Source organism: Leptonotus elevatus, chromosome 1, assembly GCF_054856555.1.
Source record: "Leptonotus elevatus isolate MCC_2025b chromosome 1, RoL_Lele_1.0, whole genome shotgun sequence".
Classification (NCBI taxonomy): Eukaryota; Metazoa; Chordata; class Actinopteri; order Syngnathiformes; family Syngnathidae; genus Leptonotus; species Leptonotus elevatus.
The window spans coordinates 31,278,796-31,303,747 of NC_141239.1; the positions used below are offsets into that span (position 1 = coordinate 31,278,796).

General features: G+C 40.8%; 1 protein-coding gene and 1 long non-coding RNA gene across 3 annotated transcripts; one reads left to right on the top strand and one right to left on the bottom strand.

The window, feature by feature from the left end:
* The first annotated feature begins 5,709 nt into the window (after positions 1-5,709).
* LOC147181669 (uncharacterized) lies at positions 5,710-17,052 on the top strand. The gene is made up of 3 exons (XR_015096722.1): positions 5,710-5,863; positions 15,442-15,683; positions 16,548-17,052. It is a non-coding gene; the product is annotated as an uncharacterized LOC147181669 (long non-coding RNA).
* Positions 8,896-23,733, bottom strand: LOC147181670 (protein kinase C and casein kinase II substrate protein 3). Of its 2 annotated transcripts, XM_086091646.1 has the most exons (10): positions 23,563-23,733; positions 20,228-20,295; positions 17,459-17,615; positions 15,433-15,668; positions 15,088-15,243; positions 14,389-14,564; positions 11,222-11,342; positions 10,312-10,382; positions 10,161-10,240; positions 8,896-10,074 (listed from the first exon to the last, which is right to left on the bottom strand). In XM_086091646.1, the coding sequence occupies exons 2-10, from the start codon at positions 20,285-20,287 to the stop codon at positions 9,965-9,967; spliced, it is 1,167 nt and encodes a 388-aa protein (XP_085947772.1). In that variant the 5' UTR covers positions 20,288-20,295; positions 23,563-23,733; the 3' UTR covers positions 8,896-9,964. The 2 variants fall into 2 exon arrangements, with proteins under 2 accessions (XP_085947772.1, XP_085947780.1); XM_086091654.1 differs by lacking the exon at positions 10,312-10,382.
* Between the last annotated feature and the right edge of the window lie 1,219 nt (positions 23,734-24,952).

Sequence of the window (24,952 nt, forward strand, 5' to 3'; positions counted from 1 at the left end):
CCTTGTGTTAATTCCAATTTAAGTCGATTAGAAAACAGTTCTTATCGAGTCCAACGTAGCGATCTGAATGCTACTCCAAATCCATTGTTATTTGTTGATGAAGTTTGCTGCGAGTCCTGACTTACGAACATCTACTGTACTTTATCCTGGTTGTTAGTAATCCACTTGAGTCCGTTCATTAAGACAGATTTAATTACTAACAAAACAGACAATAAACATACAGTGAGATACGGTAGGAGAACCATGTGCCTCCGCAGGTCAACATTGCCTGACAGAGATTCTTACTGGACACAACATACATCATCATAAAGGAAGAATAGCATCATAACTAGCATTGCCTATGACTTGTATGGCATATCCTTTGGCCTGTAACCCATACAGCGACCGTGAGCGCTTCGGTAGCGTCAGTGCGCTCAAGGTCGCTGAATGATTAATAGCCACTATGGCTAACCAGCCTTGTCGAAATAATCCGTTCCAGGGTCAAACTATCAACATTGTAAAGCTTTTACTATCTCCGCGGACAGGCAATGTTATTCAAGTGAAAAAATAAGTTAATCACAGTTCAGATTGAGTCAAACATTACATTTCACAAATCCCATTTTTGGATCGTTCCTATCATGATTTTTTATAACTAAAAAATGCATGCCATTTTTTCCTCTACTTGTAGCCCTTTGAGATATTGCGATGTTAAGGGCCTTATAAATAAAATGCATTATTATTATTATTATTATGATACTGCTAAAATCATCGTTAGTATCGTGTTGCTTGTATTATGGAAATGCTATCACAATACTGCTAGAGTGACATTATTGCTAATACCACAGAATGGTCTTCTCGTCTGAAGATATATGTACTTAGTATTTTGATACAGATGGTATCACGGTACTGCTAGTGTTACAATTCTTTGAGTTTTGCAATAGGCTACTGTAACAATATGGTCATATGACAACATCTCTAGTATCATGATAGCACAGTACTGCAAGAATTTGTACAAAGCCACTAGTCTAATGAGAAATATATCGTCGCTAGTCGTATTGATACAGCTGATAGCACAATACCACTAGTATCTTGATACTGCCAGATACCTGTCAACATCGTAAAAAGTAAAAGCGGCGAAGCTTAAAATTTCTATCAAGTGATGAACAGCAAAATTGCCAAAGAACCAGCAAAATGTACGAACTGAGCTTCGTCTCCGTGCAGTGTTGCGCATCGTTTGAAGGCCTTGTCCAGTTTTAGTGACCTTAACTTACCCCTTGCTGCCTTACTTCCCCTTTTATAGATCCCTGACAGTGAAGAACTCCTGAGCCAGCGAAAGGCCTTCAGTACACTTGGCTGGCCGAGGCCTCTCGTCTCTTAAGAGCCGTTCCCACCCCCCCACCCCCACCGCCGACCTACACCCACCCCACCCGACGCGATCCCCTTTTCTGGCGTCGGCACGTCACGTCTGCCGCTGTCTTTTTTTGCTCGTGATCGTCCGTTGCCAGGACAACCTTCCCTTCTCTCTCATCGCCCACCGCTTCCGTTCACTCTGTCGCGACTCCCCCGTCACCCGTCACTCATTTTTCATTTCTCTTTACACCCCACTCGTTCCCGCCTCGGGGGGGAAAACCACAAGAGTCATCTTTCGACTGTATTCCTTGAAAGAGAGCAAAAGGCGGATGTAAGGAATGCAGTACACAAGATCTGCCGACTAACACCGTGAGAATCACAAACATACAATTGTTTACCAAAGGGTCACAATGCTTTTGGACAAAAGTATTGGGACAACGGCAAGGAGTGATTACCCCTTAAAACACCTTGGAATCTTTAGAATAATTATCGACAATTACTGTAGAGGAGAAAAAAATTGGGGGGAAACCACCAAGAGTTGTCTTTACCCTTCATTGAAGTGTTAGACAGCACATAGCGGAGTGTGCAAAATTAAGTATGAAAGGTATTTTTCTGGCTAATGACGTTTAAGCGAAACAATAATCTGCATCCTGATTGTTTATTTGGAATATCATGAGTTTTATAGAAAAAGTATTGGGACAACTGCAGGAAGTGAAATTATTTCTACTAAATACATAAATAATAAAAAGTTAATGAAAAATTGAATGGTATAGTACAGGGTTAGTTAGTTGACAAACACGTAATTGTTCATGTGGAACAGAATTACCAGCTCCGAGCACCATGCTGAGTTTCAAACAAAACTATTGGGACACCTCCAAAAAGTAGGGAAAACGCTGACAAACATTCCTGATAGTCTTGAAATCTGGAATGTTGTGGCAAAATATTTACCGCAAAAAAAGTCGAGGGGTAACATCCAGCCGCATACAATTGTTTGTTGAGCTACATGCTGCTTCACAAAGACAGTGTTGTCTGTTCCTTGCTTCTTGCCAAAACCTCATAAATCACGATTTGGCAAAATTTTAATTTTTTCACAAATCTATAACTATTGGTCAGTCCACACGTGTGGGTATTACTGTTACAAAAAAATCTAAAGTGTTGAAAAGGTCTTACTCTCTTTGGCCTCGTGAAAAGTGACCATTTTGGAGGTACAAGAGCGATATTCACACTAATTCTGGGGAGAACATGTCCAGGGAGATTTGCCATCAGGCACCTTCAGGGATGTCAGTTCCAAAATGACGAATTATCACGCAGGTGTAACCAGCCAACCAGAAGCCATAAAAGATGACGGATGACACGTTCAAGGAACATGGGAATTTCTGGATACTTAGCATCCAAATAGTTTGTTTTATAACTTGACATTAGAAAAAGTTTGAAAGGCTCTGAAAGATTTAGCGTTAGCGAGTTAGCGGGCATTTTATACGCACACTTTGATATTTATCGATGGGCGCACTGGGCTCGTGTCATCGTTCGCCTCTGCGGGCTGCAAAAGACCGACGGGAGAGTAATCTCAACCCGCGGGGCCTCTTCCTCATGCGTAAATCACAGCCCAGGCACATTAACGCGTCTGTGACTGCATGTGTGTTATTGTTCTTCTGGTAGTGGTGCTTCTTTTGCCTGGCTTTCTTGTTGCTGTTTTGGTGGTTCTTGTTCCTGTCTTTGTTGCATTTGTTCCACTTGTTCATGGTGCTTTTTCTTCTGTTCTGGTGCTCCTGTTTCTGTCGATGATGTATTTGTTCCTGTCTGTGGTCTTCTTATTCTTGTCGTCTTCCTGATGTTCATGTTTCTGCTGCTCTTGCTCTTTCACTGTCGACCTTGTTCCTGTTTCTGGTGTTCTTGTTGTTGCCGGTGATCTTGTTTTTGTTGGTGATTTTCTTGTTCCTGTCAGTGGTCTTCTTATTGTTGCATGTTGTCGGATGTTCTTGCGCGTGTTGCTTTACCTGGTGCCCTTGTTCTTGTTTCTGGTGTTCTTGTTTCTTTCACTGATTTTCTTCTTCCTGTTTGTGTTTTGTTTAATTGTTGTTTTATTATATTTTATTGTTGGTTTTGTTCCTGATGTTCCTGTTTCTGCTGTTCGTCTTCCCTTTTCTGGTATTCTTGTTTTTGCTGGTGGTTCTTATTCCTGTTTATGGTGTTCCTGTTGGTGGTACTGTTGATGATGTTCTTGTTCCTGATGTTCTTGTTTCTGCTGTTCTCGTGCCATTGTTCCCCTCTTTCTGATGTTTTTGTTGTTCTTGTTTTTGTTGGTGATTTTCCTATTCCTGTCTGTGGTCTTCTTATTGCTGCTATTGTTTTTGTTCATTTCTGGTATTGTTGTTTTTGGTGCTATTCTTGTTCCTGTTTTTGATTTTCTTAGTGTTACTGGTGTTCTTGTTCCCGTTGGTGTTTTTGTTCCTGTTGCTGCTGCTTTTACTCGTTGCGATTTCTGTACTTGCAGGTCTTTTCATCACTATCGTTCTGTTCCTGTTCCTGCTCGTGCTGTTATTGCTGTAATTCATATCCTTGTTGTTGTTGTCGTTGTTGTCATTAGGCGGTGACACAGTTGCGCAGCAAGAAGACGAGCACTTTGGAAAGCCGGCTGCCCTTTTCTGGCGTATGGATTGTTGAGCCACGCCAGCAAAGCACTTCGCCTTGAGAGCAATGAAAGCCGCCAGGTTCCTCCCAAACAGATTAAATTGAGACGGGGGGAGGGGCAGCGGGTGGTGGGGGCGCTCCAAGAAGGCCTGGCTCATGAGAAAATTGTGGAGGGGTGCGCTATTGTCTATCCTGAATGTCGAGACGCGGCCGAATGCAAGCAGGCATTTCTGGAATATGATGATTTTTGGACATACGTACCTGAAGAAAGCACGTCGGAAAGTGTCACGCAATTGGCTGGGCGCACCTAACGAGCCACAATTACATGGCAGTCAATTAACTGTGAGCATCAGACTGAGACCAGGAAATGAAAAGGATGTAAACGACTTGGGAATAGCACTTGACGTTGTTAACACGCCGCCATGCTGATGTGGCAACGCTTTGTGTGTGTGTGTGTTTGTGTGAGTATGTGTCGCTCTAATAAGCGCGCCGCGCGACCATCTGGCAGCCGGATGCCAGAGTGTCGGTTAACCTTCTCACTGCCAGAAGGAAACGCCCCCTTCATAATATAATTATTTTGTTACTGCATAACTGTATATATTTATTTTTTATGTTTAATTAATGTAACCATTTATTTTTGTCCATCTTTTATTCAAAAGCTGATTTGATTTTAATGTCATAACAAACAAGCTAAGCATTAATGTACAGCCAATTTTATTTTATTATAATTGTAAAATGTAATATGTAGTAGTACATTAAAATCAAAACATTTAATAAAATAAAATCCATCAGGATATCTCTAGAATCAGGAACACTTGACTATTTTAAGTTAATGAAGTCATTAATTGATCCAATCTCTTCAATTTTGGTATAGCGTCAGAGTTGACTTCAGATCAATGCATTTTTCATTATTTCAGTAAATAAAACAGGAATATGAAAGCAATATGGACTTGCTGTGTTGTCTGTATACAGTCAAGGCTTCCGTTTGGCCTTGGTGGAGGTACTGCTCCACTTGCATTGTACTTGTTTGTTTTCTTGAGCTGTGATGTTTCCTGTGCTTGACAGCACCGGAGCAAACACACTCCCTCACCTGGAACGCTGCAGTCATCGCGCATCCTCGTGCGCTTCAGTAGCCCGCCGTGGCCCAGCCCGGCCAGGAGAGCACAGGCCCGTGTGGGTGTGTGTGTGTATGTGTGCGTGTGTGTTGTACTGTGTGCGTGTATGCGTGTGAAAGCGTGCTTCAGGCTGTGTGTGTGTGTGTGTGTGTGTGTGTTTGTTTGGGGGGGGGGTTGAAGCAAAGGGTTAATTTGTCCTGCTTGACTGCTGAACCCCTTGAGAGCTGCACAAACACACACGCACACGCACACATGCACACACGACACCGCTCATGTCACATGAAAGGGTGCTGGACATCCTACCAGCAGTTGCCGGACATCCTACCAGCAGTGCAGAGGAATCAAACCTGCACACGTTGTCGGGCTCCAGCGTGTCTGACTCATGAATGTCGTCTCAGTGGAAATTCATGGCGAGGCCAAAAAAAGAACAAGAGCTTGCACCCCAGAGGAGCACGGAGGGCACAATTGAGGTCGACTGCAACAACGGCAGGAACAAGAAAAGCGGCAACCTACAATGCGAACATCAACAACAAGGAACAACATGGAAAAAAATACTAGTGGTCAAAAATCCCACCTAAATCTCCTTCACTTGAATGCACCGCAGCTCGGGATGGATCCCTGAGGACGTCCGCAAGTGAGGCACAGAGAACAAGTGGCACGAGGGTGCAACACAACAACCTATCCCAGAAGACCAAGGTCTGTGTGTGTGCGCGCGCGCGCCACAAATGCCACCTTGTATGTCAATTAGGCTAATTAACAAAAGGGCAACAGGCTTACACTAACAAATGGTGAGTACGTGATGTGTGTGTGTGTCCGTGTATAGCCATGTTAATGTCAGCGTGTACTGTGTGCGTGTGTTTGTGTGTAGGATTTCCAGTACGAGACCACCAGTATAAAAGTTGCTGTCTTTTAAAATTGACAAGGTGACTCCTTTCACATCTGCTGTTACATGCAATATTTACACACACGCACGCGCACACACACGTTCCTTCATTGAATTAGTGCAAGGAGTCACCCTAGCGAGTTCAGCTGCGCTCTTAATTACGGCTCCGCCTCGGCAGCTCTCTGTCGTCATGACGACGCAAAGTTCCGTGCAGTCGGTGTGTGAGAGATGAGAGAATAAAGACATTTTCTCATTAGGCCGCCAGCCAGCCCCCGCCACCGGGTCGGTAATATGCGGGCGAGATGATCTCATAGCGCCATCTGTAGGAAGACATTAACACATAGTTGAGGTAAGGTCAAACGCTGTGCCTTTTTTGCCCCCCTTCCCCTCCAAAAAAATCTTCAGAGCCTAGTTTATAATTGAACAGGAAGTCGGCCATTTTGATTTGCAGCAGCCATTTGCAAAATGCCGTAATTATGCCTGTCAAACAGATTCAACTAAAACATTTTAAAATGTTCAAGCTGGAACATGTCATAAATGAATGAACTTGCGTGAGTATCAGTATCCTCGAGCTACGTCGTCGCATACGACTACATCGTTTCGGTTTTAACGCCCGTGCCTCGTCCGTAGCACCTTCTTTTTCGTTAATTTCCCACAGTAATCACGGCATTTTAAAGTTATTTAAAGTTGTGTTGTTGTTACCTCCAGCAACGGACGTCCATTAGCAGGTCGGCTCGCCATCAGGCACGTCACATTTCCGTGTTTAAGCTTGAATTAGCTCCGCTCTGTTGTCCGTCAGCAATGAATGTCCGTGCGGAAACACGAAATGTTGGTTCCGCCGTCTTCCGGGTCGCGCAAATATGTTTTTTAAAATTACTGTACAAAGTAGTTTAATGTAAATATCGACTTTAACGGGGAAATCCCACTTAAGTCGAAATTTGTGTTACATCGCCAGCGTAGGAACGGAACTCCGCCGTAACTGAGGACTCCCTGTATTTATTTTGGTTTCTCATGGGTCCCGCGCGCAATCCCTTTGTAGCACACGCGCATGTGCTGGCCTGCCAATCACAGCGGTGGGCGGCACTGGCGGTAACAAATAATTATTTTTACAGTGAATGACATAATATGACAATGAGTCATACTATGCTTCGTTTAAGCACGACATGTAAGTATCGTCATGTGACGAGACAAGAGGAACTTCGGTGGCTTACGTTTCTTTGAATGCAGAAGAGTGACAGGACCTAAGAATATGAAGATTATTACTACTTTGCAAATTTAAATAACAGACCATTGAGCAATAATATTCATTGAGGATATTATGTTATGGCATGTTTAAGAACCTAACAAGGTCTAATTAACAAAACAAAACAAAAAGGGAAAAAAAGTTATTTCATAGGACAAATGATTTAAAATACCATAATATTTTACGGACCTAAAAGTACTTGGTATTGGTACTTGATTTAGGTACACCAATGGATGTCACCTTGTACTTCTTGAAAGTCAAACAAGGCAGGCGGGAGTGTGTGTGGATGTTTGACGTTAATAACATTTAAAGGCTTTGGTGGACGGAGGCCAAGAGGCAAACAAAGTCGTCACTGGCAGACAAAAGGAAAAACAAGCACTCCGGTCATCAACCCGGCTTGTCGTTCCTCATAAACGTTCCCCCAAACAAGATGAGCGATGTCTTCAACCACTCGCCGCTTGGCTGCTATGAAGCAGCGCAGTTTAAACGCTTTCGTTTTTGTTTTTTCCAAGGTGTCACAAGACCTTTTATTCATTTTGTTCACTGGAACGCTTCATCAGCACAACTCCTGTAAGTGCAGCCTGCATCCGGCACGCACTCAATCCAGCACAGAGACTTGATCAAGAGTGAAGACTCAACACAAGTTTATTTATGGAGCACTTTAAAAAACAAGTGCTGCACTATAGATGGCGTAAGAAATGTTTCAGAATGATCATAAGTGTAAATTAATTCCAAATTTAAAAGGGAAAAAAAAGTCACATTTGCTACCTTGAATGGATATTTTGCAGTGAGGCAGTAAAACTACAGAAGCTGATTGGCAGCAATAAAAAGAAAAAAAGGAAGAAAAAAAAGAAAATCACTTTGATGTGAGAAAATTTCACATTTTAGCATGATAAGTTTCATAATTTAATGTGATAATTTACAACAATTCAAATGCGACAAATTAGATTTGGGCAAAACGAAATATAGCAATTCCTTCTTAAATCTTAAAACTTAAGACACCTGGATGTTTTTTTTTTTAACTGTTACATAGCTAGTAACTTTGATTTATAAGACACAAAAAGGACTCCTGAACCAGATGTCAAAATTATCGTCATGTCAAATTTATCATGTTCCTGTTATAACATGATATTGCGACAATCGGTCAGGCAGTGTGGACTGTGTGTGTGCTCTTGTTTTTGTTACATAGTGGGGCTAACATTTCGGGATTTCACAGAGTTGTGGGGCCCACCTGTCCATGTGGGGCCATTTTGCTTGGCCCCACAAGTTTAGACCTCTTTTTGAGGGTCAAGACTTGGTTTTAGAGTTTAGGTTTGAATTGGGTTATGGTTGAGGTTAGGGTAAGGAATGGGGGTAGGCAATCATTTTTGATGGTTGGGGTTAGGGGGAGGGGCTAGGAAATGCATTATGTCAATGAGATGGCCCCACAAAGATAGTATTAGTACAAGCGTGTGTGTGTGTGTGTGTGCGTGCGATGGATCAACTTAGCAGGCCGATGCGTCATCTCTGGTATAAAGCTGGCGGCCATATGTGCACATCAGACACTCTGACTCGACTAGTGATGTCTGGGTAAAGAGCAACGTTTGACCTGCCGTCACCCGGAGTGTCTCTGGGTGTGTTTGCATGCACACACTTGACATCTGACACGGGTGGAGACTCCCAAATGTGACGGCGCCATGACTCACGCACACGCACGAGTTTCAACATTTATTTCCTAAAAAAACAACATAATTTGGGCTACAAAGTGTTTCACCTGCACACATAGTGGATAAGACCAAAGCGGAAACCTTATTACATAAACATACGTTCATAAAGTTACAGATAAGATTTTATATAGATATATATATATATATATATTTAAAGGATCGTGTTTGCCAGAAGTGGTATTTCTTGTTTTGCTTAGTGGTCGCTAGTTTGAACATCTGACAACATGGTTATTAAAACATAGCTTCTTGTAAAAAAAAAAATAAAAAAGGAAGCGTGATTAAAAAAAAAGAAGACTTTTAGCACCAGAGTTTAACAAAACAATTAAGTACAGATGTCTCAGCATCCACCAGGTATCTCGTTAGCATCACTAATGCGTTTGAAATAACGCAGAAATGCACAATGTAGAATTTTCTCCGTCAAGTTGGATGACTAATGCTGTTACACCAAAGAGTACAGCCACAAATAATGTTATTGACAAAAAGCCACACAATTGTATCGTACTATAAAGTACTTTCTTAACATGGTTTTAACTCACACTCAAAACATACATTCATAACTTACCTTTGTAACGTACATTTCTAATACAAATTCATTGTAATGTAAATTTGAAGTTTAAAGTTGTAATGTACCTTCATGACGTGGCTTCACAACATATCTTCGTAACATACATTTGAAGCATACCTTCGTAATGTACCTTTGTGGCGTACCTTCGCAACGTAGCTTTATGATGTAACTTCATAGCGCACACTCGTAATTTACGTAACAAAACCTCGGAACAGAATATTGTAAGGTAATTTCGGAATAAAACAGAACTTCCTGGTAATAAAGACAAGGATGACTTTGTGGTCTATGGTGAACTTTGACAACTAAAGACAAGCACCTTGAAATTGGAGCGCAAGTTGTTATCTTTAAAAAAAAATCGTAATCTCTCTGCATATTAAAATGTTCACAGCTCTTTGGCTAACAGCTACATTTTTACAGCATTGTTTTTTTTCTTAATAAGCCAACATCCACAGGGGAAAAACGATCAACTCAATTAAATACAATCTTTTCCCGCTAAACCACCTCCACATAATTTGCAGGATAAAGTCCCTCCAGGCCACCATCCTTCACCCCCCGACACCAGCCCTGGTCGTCCTCTTCCTCAGTCTTCATGAACTCTTCACCTGCAAAAAGACGAGGACGATTATTTTGTTGTTTTTGTCGTGCACAAACATCGTAAAAAAACAAAAACATCGGTAGTGATATTCACCAGCTTTAAAGGAGAGTTCATCTGTTTCCTGGCCGATGTAGTCGTACAACGCTCTCACTCTCACACCAACAATCATCACGCTAAGAAAAAAAAACAATGTCACTGAACGTATCATCATCATAATCACGATTTCTGGGTTCAATTTCTTTACCTCTTCTCTAATGGTGTTTTTTCTCCAACCACTTTCTTGCCTTTTTTGTTTTTTTTCTCAGGCGTCCATTCCTGAACATCAATTTAATAAAAAATTTAAAAAGATAATTAGTATGTTAGCATGAGTATACGTTAGCTCACTACTAGCATGTTCTGCTAAACCCGAGAACGTGTTGTGACGTTAGTGCTTAATGTTGGCGAACTTGCCGTGCTACTAGGATTGAGGCTAACTGAAGAAGTGATGCATATTGACTGATAATAGCTCACAAGCTTAGCTCGGCATCCGTTAGTTAATGTTAGTTAGCTACTAATATTGCCACTAATGACGTATTGACAGAGCTGTAGTTATCAAACAAGTTTAGCTTTGTATCTAATTTTAGCTGGGTACTAGCATTGAGGCAACTGATGTAATTGAAACCTGCAAACTGTTTGCAGACAAATTTAACTCTGGGTCACCTCCAATGCTAGCTAACAGAGCCTGGTTAACATGTTAATTCGACAATTAGTATACAAATTAAGGTGTTTATCTGTACTGAAGTTAGTGTTAGTTGGCTTTTAGCATTGAGGCAAACTGGCCTGAGAACATCTATCGACAACTAGCAGGGAAGTTTAGTAACTCTGTGTCCGTTGGCAAATGTTAGCTCTCTGAGGCTAACTTACCTATTGACAACTGTCAAATGTTAGCAACCAAAAGTAGTTCTGCGTTTATTACGTAATGCTAGCTCACTTTCTAGCAGTGAGGCTAACTAACCAGCTAATTCCTGTTAACAGTTTAGCTCTGTCCACTAGCTAATGTTATCCCACTACTGCCACTGAGCAGTACTGTATTGAGCAGATTTTGCCATTTGATGAGATTTCTCGACTGTGTATTTCCCCACCACAATGTTAAGCTAATTAGCCATGAGAGGCACCTGAAAGTGCGGCCAGTCGGTGGGCGTGCCGGGCCCGTGCGTGTTCTTCCACGAACGGAGGTCCTCATGCTCGTCAATGGCCGCCACCGTGTCGTGTAGCTGGCTATAAACCTCCTTCACGCTGCGCAATGAGAGAAACGAAAGAGTGATTGATGTTGTTTATCAGCATGCCGATGATGAATTATTAATTTCATTAAGTTCTGACTGGCGTGTATTTATGAGCGGGGAAGAATATTATTTCATGTTAGTGCGACAAAGGTGGCAGAAGAAACGGGACACAGGAACTAAGAGAGCAGTCCGGTTATAAATGTTTTGCATTTATTTACATATACAGTGGTGCCTTTGAGTGATTATCATTAAGATATACAGCGGTACCCTTGAAGTTCAACTGAATATACAGTGGTACCTTCGAAATTCATTTAAGATATGCAGTAGTACCTTTGAAGGTCATTTAAATAAATGACGTTGGGTAATTTAATATAGGAGTTACCGTAGAAGTTGAGTGAGTTTCATTGAAATATACAGCAGTGCCTCTGAAGTGAACATAAATATATGGTGCTGTCTTTAAAGTTGTGTAAAGTTCTTTTGAAGTTGGTCTTTTAAATGAACAATGGTACGTACCTGTTAAGTTTTATTTCAATAATGCAGTGGCACATTTGGAGTTGGGAGACCTTAGTAATATCAATGAAGAATCATTTAAGTTAATTTAAATATATGCTGGTAATATTGAATTATACACTATTGGTACCTGTGAAGTTGAATGAAATATTAGTTGGCACCTATGAAATTGGGTGAAGTTGATATAAATATATACAGTACATTAGTATTAACTATGAAGTCCATTCAAACATTCAGTAGTGATATCGACAAAATTGATTCAAATACACAATCGTGATTAGGGATTTAACCATATCCAAATATCACAATACGATATTATCACGATATGATGTTCACCATACGATAATAATCACAATATTGGCAGGAGGTTGGCGATACAAAAAAAGGTTACAATATTGTTTAAAAAAAAGAAGAGCTCATACTAAAAAAAAACACACCCAATATTGTGGTTTTGTACAGCAATGAAATATATTCTAAATATTATATATAAAAAACATATAAATATAATATAGATATTGAGGCACTTACTTGCTAATGCACGCACACATTGAGTTCTTCCACATATTGACTCGGTTCACAAGCATATTACGTTCCCCTTCATCTGACCATTAGCGTGGATTTAAACAAAGAAGGGCCAAAACATGCCTTGTGAAAATTTTCCTGCACTAAAAAAAATAGCCACCAGAGGGTGCTAGAACTGCACAAATTGAACCAATGGAACTGCACAAATGGAATCAACCTGACTTCTTTTTTTTTAACAGATGTGCTGCTTTTAACTCTTTGACTGCCAGACGTTTTCAGAAAAGGGATGCCGCCAGTGCCAGCCGATTTAAGCATTTTGACTGATTTTCAAGGTCCACAGAAAATGTTCTGTTTGGACTATGGAAACACACGTACTACCAAATGAAAGATTGGACTTTCATCTTTCATCAGAAAAAAAAAGTTTGTTTCTACCTTATTCCGTTCTTTAGTAATCAACAATAGAAAATGGTTAGTTTGACCCAATTTCGCCTGTTTTGGACCAAAATATGGAGAAATCAAGCTTTTAGTGAAACGATATTATTTCATGCATTCTAGTGAATTTTACACTTCTTTTTGTCCATGAATGATGCCACAAACACCTAAATAGTGCTTTACTTCTATAAAACACTACCACCAAGAATGAAAAAGTGTTTTTTGATAGCAAAATACGTTTATTTACATTCAACAGTGTAACAATTTGACAACAATTTGGCAAACTATTTACAAATGTGTGCAACTGTGGTACTATTTACAAATATGTGGATGTTTCAACAACAGTTTTTCTTTTTGTAACACTCTCCTGCGTGCAAAGAGACGCAACAGCATTTGCACAACAGATTGCCTCTTCGCGTGCGCCACTTTCTTGCAGGCCGTTTTTTTCCGGGGAATAGCAAGTATATACTGCAGTGTGTCATCAAGTCTAATATCAGGATCATGCTACGGTTACGTTACGGTTTCGTTACGTCTCGCTTCCCCGTGTCCTTCAGTTGCTATACCGGGTGGTAGGAGATGTTCTGATCCATTTTATCCACTCCATTCATGGTGGCATCGTAGTCCAGAAACAGTGTCTTCTCCGTGATCAGACTGTACCCGCTCCTCCGATGAATATGCATTGGACTCGGGGTACTCTTCATTGTCCGATCGAATGTCCGCTTGTGCAGCTCCGCGTTTTCCGGCCTTAGCAGCGCTAGCCGCGCTAGCCGCGCTTAGCCGGTGAGGCTTACTACGTGTTCATAACAGTCACGCCAAAGCTTCCAACTTTGGCGTAGAGCTCGGATTCATCATCATCATCATCATCATCATCAATCTGCATTGGTCGATGCCAACTCTCCATCGCCCGATCGAATGTCCGATTGTGTAGAAGTACCCGGCCGGCTATTGTGCGCGTTTTCCGGCCTTAGCAGCGCTAGCCGCGCTTAGCCGGTGAGGCTTACTACGTGTTCATAACAGTCACGCCAAAGCTTCCAACTTTGGCGTAGAGCTCGTTGTCATCATCATCGTTGACATCAATGCGCTTTTTAGTATTGATTGATGCTTTCCGTCTTTGAAAAAAATGCTCAAGCGTGAGCTGCTTGCAACCGGTTGCTTGGGCAGCCATTGTGGGCTTATTCAGCCATGTCTCCTCAACACTCTAGCTCCGCCTCACGTCTTCTACTGACGCCCACGGTGGGCGGCCCATCCAACCTTGTGCAAAGAGAGTCATCGCTGCCCTCTAGGGGCCAAAACGAGTCTTTGACTAATCAGATCTGCCTGATACTTTCAGCACAGCTGCCCAAGGCTTTCCTGCACCCGTTTTTGAAAAAAACAAAACAAAACATAGGGGACGTCTTTTAACGTCCTCGGCGCCCTTCCCTAGGTTTATGCTAAACGTTTTATAACGTTTATGGCAGTCAAAGAGTTAATATCGTGACATAATGACGACGATATTGTACCAGTTTTAATATCGCGATATCACATTATTGCCGTTATCATTACATCCCTAATCGGGATATCTATTAAGTTGATTTGAATAGACTGGGTGTGGCTACCTGTCGTTGGTGGTGACGTCGAGGTGCTTGTCGAAGGAGAGAAGAGCTTGCTTGAGGAAGACGATCCTCTTGCGCTCCTCGTCCTGCGACTTATCAAAGATGGCCTCCATCTCTTCCATGTAGCGAGGGGCGTAGCGATTCGCCTCCTCCAGTACCTTCTCGTAGCGGGCTCGCACCTTTCGTACACATGCCATTAAAATGTGACTTATGACATACTGAAACGGGGGTAGGCACAGTATGGCCCACCGCCCATATATTATATGTAATGCTCTGGTGTTTAATTCAACCTTTTATTTTTGTTTGATGAAATATTGGTGGCGTACATTTGGACTTTAATCTAATTTAATAATTGGCTGATTAATGTGGTCATTTTTAATAAATCAAGATAAATGGAATTAAAAACATTTTGTTTTACATAATTAAAAAAAAATAATAATAAATTTTCTAGAAACTATGGTTAATAATACAATCAACTGGTTGGTTAAAATGTAATTTACATTTTAAATTGTATTTTAAAATGCTTTTTTGTACTTGTTTCTACTTTGTTTTTAAATGAAATTAGATAATTGATCAATTCATTTAATTATTTACAATAAATTAATTAACAATCATCACTATAAATAGTTAAAATGGCAATGGATTATTATTTTACTCTTATTATTTTACTATTACTGTGAGTGTTTTTTGTTGTTTTTTTACCTTGTGTGCCTCCTGCTGGACCATCTCTCGATCCTCCTGAATCTTCTTCTGCTTGTCCGCCGTCATGTTCTGATTGGCTCGTGCCTGTGACTCGCGCTCCCGGACGGCATGCTCCTTGCGGCTCGCCTTGTGGTACGCCCGCCTGACTTTGTCCAGCTGGCAACACACACATAAAAAAGTCACACTCGCCATCCTAAGCGCTAAAAAGCTCCATTTCCACCAGGTCCTGTTGGGACGATATTTTACTGAAGGGCACATTTGGTTCTCCATGAAATCTTCATTGGACAAGCTTCACCTTACACTGCTTTCATGCGTTTGAACTTTAAACACCTTGACTTTTCCGACCTTTTTAAGGCGTTTGGTCCAAGGCTTCTGTGCTCTGGCGTAGCCGGTCTCGGCATCCTGGGCCTCCTTGAAGCCCCCGAAGACCTTCTTGGTGAAGGCGTCCTTCTGCCAAGTCCTCAGCTTCTCTGCGTCCTCGGTCACCAGGGAGCGGCAGATGGACGCGTGCAAAGACGCCAGACGGTCAGCCGAAGACAGAAAACACTGCCAGGCTTTCAGCAAGGACCCGTACAGAGGACCTGAGGAAGACGAAGGTCAAACATAGACACAGATTCAATATTTTATACACTTTATATTTCAATATTCTTAACCACAGTAACAGTTTAACATAGCTTTTTTTTTGTATCTATAAACATTCAGGAAAACAATACATACCAACCATGGAATTACAGCCTTTTCTAGGTAGTGGTTGTAGTCTCAAGGGAAGGTTTTAGTCATAAGAGAGGGTTCAAGTCCTGAGATGTTTAAATATCAAGAGAAAGTTGTACTACTGACTAAATATTTGTCCCAACAAAATATTCTAGTCCAGAAAGAAAATTCTAGTCCTGAGAGAAGGTTTTAGTTCCAACTGAAAGTACTGGTCCGGAGAGCAATTTTAGTCTCAAGTCGAGGTTTTAGTGCCATTTCCAGTCCATAGTGAAGGTTCCTGTCTTGAGAGAACATTTTTGATTCAAGAGACGGCTTTGCGCCCAAGAGGAGGTTTTAGTCTCAAAGAACAGGTTTTAGTCCCGAGAGGTTTTAGTCCAGAATGAAGGTAGTAGTCCTGGGACAAGGTTTTAGTCTTAAGAGATGGTTCTTTCTCTGAGAGGTTTTAGTAGTCCTGAGAGATTTTAGTCTCAAAGGAAGATTCTAGTCCCAAGTGAAAGTTTTAGTCCCAACTGACAGTTCAAGTACCAAAAGGTACTAGTTCCAGGAGAAGGTTCAAGTCTTGAGTAAAAGTACAAGTACTGAAAGAGGGTTTAGTCCCAAGAGGAAGTTTTAGTCTCAAGTGATGGTTGTAGTCCTGAGTGAATGTACTAGTCCTAGTCTCAAGAAAACCTTTTATCCCCAAGAGATGGTTTTTGTCTTTGTCCTGTCAGGCCAGTCTGCTGGGTCATGTTTTTCCTTCTTTCTCACAGCTGCTGGCATTCTTCTGAGTGGGCGGAGTCCCCAGCTGCACACCTGAGAGTCATCACAATCAGCTCAGTATTTAGGTGCAACAGAAGCTGAAAGACGCCGTCGAATTATTACGTTGATGCTGCTCATGCTCCTCGTTGTTCCGAGTTCCGACTGTCCACAGTCAAAACATTTGTCTAGTAGTTTTTCCTTTTTACATCCGACTACTTCATCCAGCTGGGACTCCGTCCAGCCGTTTAGTTTAGCTTGGATTTTCTCTTATACTCTTTTTCTAGACTGTTGTTATCGCCTTTGGTGCTCCTTTTGTTCTGTTCTGGTTGTACTTTGTATCACATATTCTCACATACTTATCGTGCTCTTTTTGTTATTAAATGTTTTGCTTCCATTTACCTGCTCGGCTCTCAGTCTGCTCAGGGGTCGCAAGAGTCTAAAGAGAAGGTTCTAGTCTCAAAAGAAAGTGTTACTCCTGACAGAGGGTACTAGTTCTGATGGAAGGATTTTGTTCTGAGATAGGTCTAATCTTGATGTTTTAGTACTAAGAGAAGGTTTTAGTCCTGAGAGAAGACGCTAGTCCCAGTGAATGTTTTCATCCCAAAAGAAAGATTCAGGTCCAAAGAGACTTTCTAGTCGTGAGAGGTGGGTCTAGTACTGACAGAGGGCCCTAGTCCCAAGAAAAGGCTCAGGGAGCATGATCTCCGTACCTTCTTTTAGGACTGAAAAGCCTTGGGTTTCTAGAACCCTCAGGTTATCCAATACAAATGAGGAGTAAATCATTGAGAATCATCAGACGAAAAGTAACATGTTGTTTTTCTGTATTTGTTAACAAATACTGTACTGTATATTACCAAATGAGAGGCCTTAACATTGTGCACTTTGTTGGCTGGTTGTGGCTTTATGACACTGGATCACTCACTGGAATCCACATGCGGCTTCCACTTGTTACTCCACTCGCTGAGCTGCACCGCGTACTGACGCTCTATTCGGGCTCGCTCCTGGATGCAGGTCGCCAGGTCGCCACACGCCTGGAACGCGTCCTCTGTGCGTCGCACCGTGCGCTGGTAGTTGCCGGGCTACAAAGACAAATCCAAAGTTAAACATTTCTTTAATGTGGTGTTACCTGGGTAGCCACCAGAGGACGCCAAAAGACACAAAGCCAGAGTCCCACACAAGGAGGGAGTGAGCGAGGCCAGTTTGTGGATGTGGAGCTTGGACGTCATGGTCCAAAGTTTCCTGGCAGGCTTTGACTCTTCCTGCACTCCTTTTAGAATCAGCTCGACAATAAGCCATCTCTTTTGATGACAAGTTAGGAAATTATCATGGAATTAAGATACATAGGATTCGGAAGGAAATGTTACTCTAAAAGGCCTTCGGGGCCTGTAAAATGTATATAACAATGTGGCAATCCCATTGCCATTGCCATCAGCATTTCTATTTGAAAGCTACACCTAGATCTTGCAGTCGAGTTTTTCGGCTTCAGTGTGGAGAGTAGAGTGAATGTATGAGTGTGTGAGCGAGTGAGTAAGGTGAAAGAGGAAAGTGCGAACGTGAGTTATTGAGAGTGTGTGACAGAACCAGAGAGAGTGAGTGAGGAGAGTTGTGCGCGTGTGTATGCGCGTGTGTTCCTTCCTTAAGCAGAACCAGCTGAGGAATCCGCTGGCGGGCCAACGGAAACAACACAGCACAAAACCAGCATCAGAGGTTCTATATTGTGCTTGCAAGGGATTCTGGGAAGTGTGGCCCACTGCTAGCCTAATGCTAACAGAGATTTTCTTCTGCGTGTGTGTGTGTTGGCCTTTTTTTGTGCTCCACACAATAGTTGGCAACATCACAAATACAAACAATACAAAAACTACAAGACTGTCAAGATTAATGAATGCTAACATGCTAGTTGTAGGATTGCTAACATATAGCAGAATGACAGCACCTCCTAAAAAACAAAATTAAATAAATATTTAATAAAACATAAAATGTGAATAATAAACAATAACTTAAAATACATTAAAATAAAAATAATAATAACAACAATAAATACTCTACATAAAATAACACCAAGTATGAAAACAATGTAAACAAATCTATTATCTAGTATTCTACAGCTTGCCGGCTGGTAGTCAGGTAGGCTATTATTTCAGTTATTAGACTTTCAGCAACTGGTGGAATGGTTAAAATGCTAACATGCAAACATATACCCAGATAGAAGCTCAAGTATGGAAAGAGCTCAGGCAGCTCGCTAAGAAATTGACATCTGACCTGTAGGGAAAAACTATTTTCTACAAGGATTGGAAAAATGCTAACTTGTTAACAGTTGGCATCTAAAATGAAATGAAATAAAATTAGGAGCTACATATGACAAATAACACATAACATGTTATGCATCAAATGCATAAGAGTAGAAAAAGTCCGTGTCAAGGGACATTCTGGTAACAAGAGTTGACTCGGGGGCACACTGCTGCTTGTGTTTCAACTGCGAGCTGCATCCAATTAGTGTAGCGTAGCATGCTAACTGGAAACAAAGAAGGGGGAGGGGCGCCTCTCTAATGAATGTCACATGGCCAAAAGCCAAAATGTTTTCTCATCCCGCATGGGGACTGAGACAAGAGCAAGAAACAGTTTGATTCTAACATGATTTTGATTGACAATTGAGTGAATCCACATTCAAGCTTGGGAGTCGTAATGGCTGACTTGAATTTATGTTTACACAAAGAACACCTTGTTAGCTACAAGAGCGCCGCCGCCTCGAGCGCAGACAACACTTTGTCATGCGTTTACACTCAGGCCATCACACACAAAGTAGCATTTATCATGTGTTAATGTCCTTGTTAAGGCAGATTAATAAATATTTAACATTTTGCCCTGCAATCAGTTACTACGGTATTGTAAAGACTGGATAAAATGCTAACAAGCTAACAATAAACAGGTATAGCTATATTTAAATATAAAACTAAAGAAAATACAAAGGCAGATTATTAAGAATTTGAAGTTGTGCTCTGAATTCCATTTCTATTACAAAGGGGAATTGCTCAAACGCTACTTTTATTTTTATTACTAATCAATTATCAATCGTCAACTTTTTTTTGATAATCAATTAATCGTTTAGACTTTTGTAACATAAAATTGTCCAAATCAACGGAATTTCAGCCTCTCAAGTTGAATATTTTTTGATTTGTCTAGTCCTCCATGGAAGTGCACTAATTATCTTTGTGTTTAATCAAAATAAGACATTTGCAAACATTGGCATTTACGGAAAACAATTATCAACATTTCTAGCCTATTTTTTGACATGTTACTAACCAGTAACTAAATATATCAATCAATCAATTTATGTTTTAGCATTTTCTGCATTGTCAATTTGAAATAATGTCAGTTATTTGTAAAGGATAGAAATAAAATGTCTTTTTTTTTTACCCGATTCACCAATCATTAAAAATTAAGACAGCGGATGAATCAATTATTAAAACAAACATTAGATGCAGCCTTAATTAGCAAGCTAACAATTGCTATGTAACATATAGCAAGATATCAACCACAGCACCAGAAATGCAGAATCTGATTTGGCAAATATAAGCGATAGTCTTTTACATCTTTTCCCCTGTTATCAGTTACTATCAAAGGAACATTGCTAAAATGCTATGATGTAAACAGTTGTTATTCTAATATATAGCGAGATCTTACATCATCTTACCATCCAGAAGCTGCGATTATTGGCATCCTCGCGGTTGTTGTCGGCCGGCAGCGTCGACATGTTGATGTCTGCAAGAGGAAGCAAGTGTCTCGTTAGCAATACCCAGTTAGCCAATCAAATAGCTGTGATGTCATCATGTGACACTATAGGAACACACGGCTTTCACAAAATACAGCTAAGTGTGTCTGTTTTTTTTTTTCATCCAAAACCTGCTTTTTTTCTCCTTTTCTTTTTTACCTGACTTACTTTGTGCTGCGGAACAAACAAAAAACATTTCACTAAAGATCACGTTACTTGTGCAGGTTACTCCTAGCATAATCATGCCATGGCTCTAACTTTGCTAACCGCTAAGTAGCCTGTCACGGCCATGCAGCTGAAAGTGACCTCTGAATGAGATGTTGTTTTATTAAAATCAGTCAATTTTCAACTCAGTGAGGCCTAAAAATAGATCTGGTGGGAACATGCGAGTAGCAACTTCCTGTCCAAATTCAACTTGATTCCCACGCTAGCTAACGTTAACACTGCGTCCATCTTCCCATTCAGAGTGCCAAAGCTTTTTCCCTGCACAGACTTGTTGCCTGCTGCCATTATACGTGCAATCAGCACTTGCTCAGCGCCTCGCCCCGTCTGTCTCGCTCTCTTTCTCTGGTGAGAGTGCCATAACCCTGAAGGAGGTAGTGAATTGCCATGCATTTGAACTCTGACCTCCATTTCCTGTGTTGTATAGACGGGGGGGATGGGGTGCTACTTTTGCAGGTTTTTAGGTCATCTGTCAATCAAAGAACAAGTTTATGTGATGTTATTGTATGATGTTCATTGTAACTACTCAAACATCATCTTCATATTAGTTAAATGTGTCATCATCACTTTGTCAACATTAAATTTGTCGATTTTTAAATGGACTCTTAAAGAATAGACAAACTACCGGTAATGACACATAAACCAACAGCTTCCAGTGTGAAACTCAAGTTAACACTAAAATTGTGTTAAAAAGCATGCCAAGTTAACTATTAGAGTGTTTTCCCACTACTTGTAAATATTGTTACATTCCGCTGGCCTTGGGCCAAAACCTCATAAGCCCCAATTTGGCAAATTTCTGAAATCTATATTTTGGACAGTCCTCACATGTAGGTGACATTCTTATGAATTATTGAGTAATATAAAGAGGTGAAAATGGCTTGCTCTCGCTTTTGGAGGTACAAGGTTTTGGCCTGACGGCACGTTACATGGGTCATCACTTGATCCGTTCCAGTTAATTGAATATACAAGTAGACCATCAGTTTCCCATGTGAAGCTGAGTTGATACAATTTCATTAAAACCATGCCGAATTCAACATAGAAGTGCTTTGCTACTACTTGTATATGGAGGACCAAAACTGCCAAAATTAAAAAATAAATAAATGACTACGGTAAATAAATTAATAATTATTTTCAATAAAAACAGCTATAAAAACTATAATTCAAAAATGTAATACAAAAAAATAAATAAATGGAAATAAAAACAACTATATATATATATATATATATATATATATACATACACATACACACACACCTAAATAAAAAAATAAAAAAGTCTAAATAAATATAAAAATAAACTTGTAAACATTCTTGTTACATTAACTCATTTGCTCCCAAAAATGTATAAACACGTTCTATTTTAAATATTGCCATGCTCCCAAAAATGTATTTATACGTTTGTTTGTTTTTCAATGTTTTTTTTATGCTAGAGCATACAGAAGGCTTTGATGCAGCATCCGACCTGAAGAGGTCGCTTAAAGCAATGGTAGTTTTTACAAAAAATGGCCAACAGGTGGCAATAGAGTATAAGAGATCAAACAGGGCCATGTTGCAAAAAAAGCTCTTTTCCTCAGTGTTTTCAACAGGCTTTTGAATATTGATGAAACTATATTCTAATGCCAATTGCTGCAAAACGGAAACAGATAGAGATATACTTTTTTGTCCTGATGAAAGAAGAGACTCTAATCTTTCTTTTGGTAGGTTTATAGCAATAGAACAGAATATTCTGTAGGGCCTTGCAAAATCAGTCAAAATCCAGTAAAAAACAGCCGGGAGCAAAGGGGGTTGCGTCAGTGAAATTGTCTGGGAGTGAATGAGTTAATTACAGGTGTCATCATTCAATCAGCCTTCCAACATTAAATTGGAAGATTTTTAAATGGACTCTTGCTACAGTTGGATTAATCTACCTTTATTTATGACACGCACTTGACTTGTTACAGTTCTTTGAATATAAACCCAACAGTTTCCCGTGAGAAGCTGAGCTGACATGATTGTAATTCGTAATAGCTACACATGACTGTAAAAGAGCACATGAGCGTTACATTTGCACATTTTGTGAATTGAGTCTTATTACAGTTGCATTCGCTCAATTTGAAAGTGCATAAAAGTAATGGGAATATGATTAGACATTATTGCATCAAAAAATGAATCACATAAGCGCGTCGTCACCTTTCGTTAACATCACACAGTCATATTAATTGCGTGCGTCATCACTTATCAGCAAACCAATGTTAAATTTGCATATATATTTTTTAATGGAGTTTTGTTACCGTTGCATTAATGTAAGCGGACCAATGTGTGAAAAGCCCCAAATTAGAATCTGATTTGACACTGATTTAATATTCCATCAAGCGGTGAGCCAAATTAATTACAGACACTTATCGGGAACATTCATGAACATTGTTGTCATATGAATTACCTCTGCCATCAGTTAACCACAAATCCAAGGTTCAATTGGCAGGTATTTTTAATAGTGTTACAGAAATTCGTTTTGTAAGTGTGGTCCTTAGTTGGAAGCTGATTTGACATCAATGCATTAAACATCAAGCCAAATTAAATCCAGCAGCATGTCGCCACCAATCATCATATCAATATCTTGTAAATCACTTCATCAGAAATCCAAAGCTAAATTGGCTGATTTGTATAAGGAGTCTTGTTACAGTTCAAATAGGCCTTTGTCACACATAGCAAAGCTGCACTAATCAGCTTTGTTTTTCACTTAAAGAGGCCTCATGATGCTCCAACGTGAACTTCTTTTTCCAAAGCATGCGCGTTTTCAAGAAAACGCAAGCTCACTTCAGCCTTTTACGCCCCAAATGAGACGAAAGTAAGATTCCTGTTCAATTTACATTTGAAAGTGGAACAAAAAAAAATCATGTGGTGCTTCCCGGCAACCGAGCCAGCTCGAACCCTGCAGCCAAGCGGTCGTCACGCTAGGCCCTCCCCCTTGCCCCCGTTTTCATCTGTCAGACATAACTCAGCAACACACACTGGAAAAACAGCACGGAACGAAGATGAAGAATGAGGATGATTACCTTTCGATACTTTCTCAGTAAAAGTTTTCTTCTGCTGTTAATCACTTTCCACACAATCTTTTTTCTTTTTTTTTTAATCCTGATCTCGTCTTCTTAACTTTTCCAACTGGCGGCTGCACGGTGCCGCTCCCGATCGTCTCCCTTCCCTTTGGCTCTTTTGCGCGTGTGTCAGATGAGTTGGCCTCCCTTTCCTCCTCCCTCCACAAGCCTCCTTGCTCCTCCTCTACCTCCTCCCTCTACCTCCTCGTTCCCTTCTTATTTTACCCCCTTCCCCTTTTAACTCCCCGAAACAGCTGCAAGACTCTCTTGTTCTTTGTATTCCGCTTCTTGTCGCCTGCACACTGGCCGTCTTCAACTTCATACACAATCTTTGGCTATGCTGTGTGTGCGCATGTCACAGTTGAGACCATTACTAACTTTATTGCGCCACAAAATAAGCTCAAAGCAGCACAAAATTCCTTCTTTACCCCCTCAGCATTCCCTTGCAAGCACAGCTGGAAGACACATCCGGCATGTGTGTGAGTGTGCGTGTACGTGTGTCAGCAGGACCCCCCCCCCCCCCCCCCCCCCCCCAATAAGTGTGCAGGCTCATTTTGGCAGCAGTAACTTTGCAACAAACTTTTGGAGGACCAAAAGGATTCATTCTTGTGTGTCAAAGGTCAAATGAAGACCCTGTTAGAGGTGTGAAACTTTTAGGAGGGCCAGGAACCTTTCGGTGGGGGTCTGCAGATCTGATTGCTTAGTTAAAGAAACTATGTACAAGTTTCAAGAGCCACAAGTTACAGCAATTTAAAGTAGAAATTCTGCATTTCAGCAGCAAGCACTACAACTTGGGAAATTTAGTTTTGGAGTAATTAGGACCAAAACAAGTCACCGCTACAGGGGTAGTACTACTTCCAAGAGGTCCAGGAAACTTTGGACTGAGGTCTACAGATTTGGTTCAAAACTTTAAAAAGTTTGTAGAACTCCTGCGTGTCTCCCATGCGTGCATGTTGTACTATTACCTCATGTTATGTAGCTCTCGTGCAGTCCGACCGTGTCCCAACTTGCCTTGTAGTAAGCGGGCTATTGCAGCTGCTGTGCGGTAATGCCGGCTGGAAGCAGCAGTCGGCAGACGGTAATCCAGCCGTTAGTCATCCTGCCATCAAAAGAGGACAACAAGACGGGACACACTGGGGCGTCCTGCGGTTAAAACGGTAGCAGACATGAAGAGACAGGACACGGTTTTAAGGTCACTGTTAAATGGGGGGAAAGTTCCCAGTGGAAAGTTGATTAAAAAAAAAAAAATCAAATATAACACAGAATGAAACAAAGAAGCACACTGGCAGTATTTATAATCTTCATTTTGAATGCTGGTGTTGTCAGTTAATTGTCACAGAAGCATGTAGCC

What these genes read in the sequence shown, in the direction of transcription:
- LOC147181670 (XM_086091646.1), bottom strand. Translation starts at nt 20,287, where the DNA reads ATGTCGACGCTGCCGGCCGACAACAACCGCGAGGATGCCAATAATCGC. An exon ending in GACGTCACCACCAACGACAG is followed by an intron (nt 11,343 to 14,388) that starts GTAGCCACACCC and finishes CTCATTGCGCAG; the next exon opens with CGTGAAGGAGGTTTATAGCC. An exon ending in AAAACACCATTAGAGAAGAG is followed by an intron (nt 10,241 to 10,311) that starts GTAAAGAAATTG and finishes TTTTTTTCTTAG; the next exon opens with CGTGATGATTGTTGGTGTGA.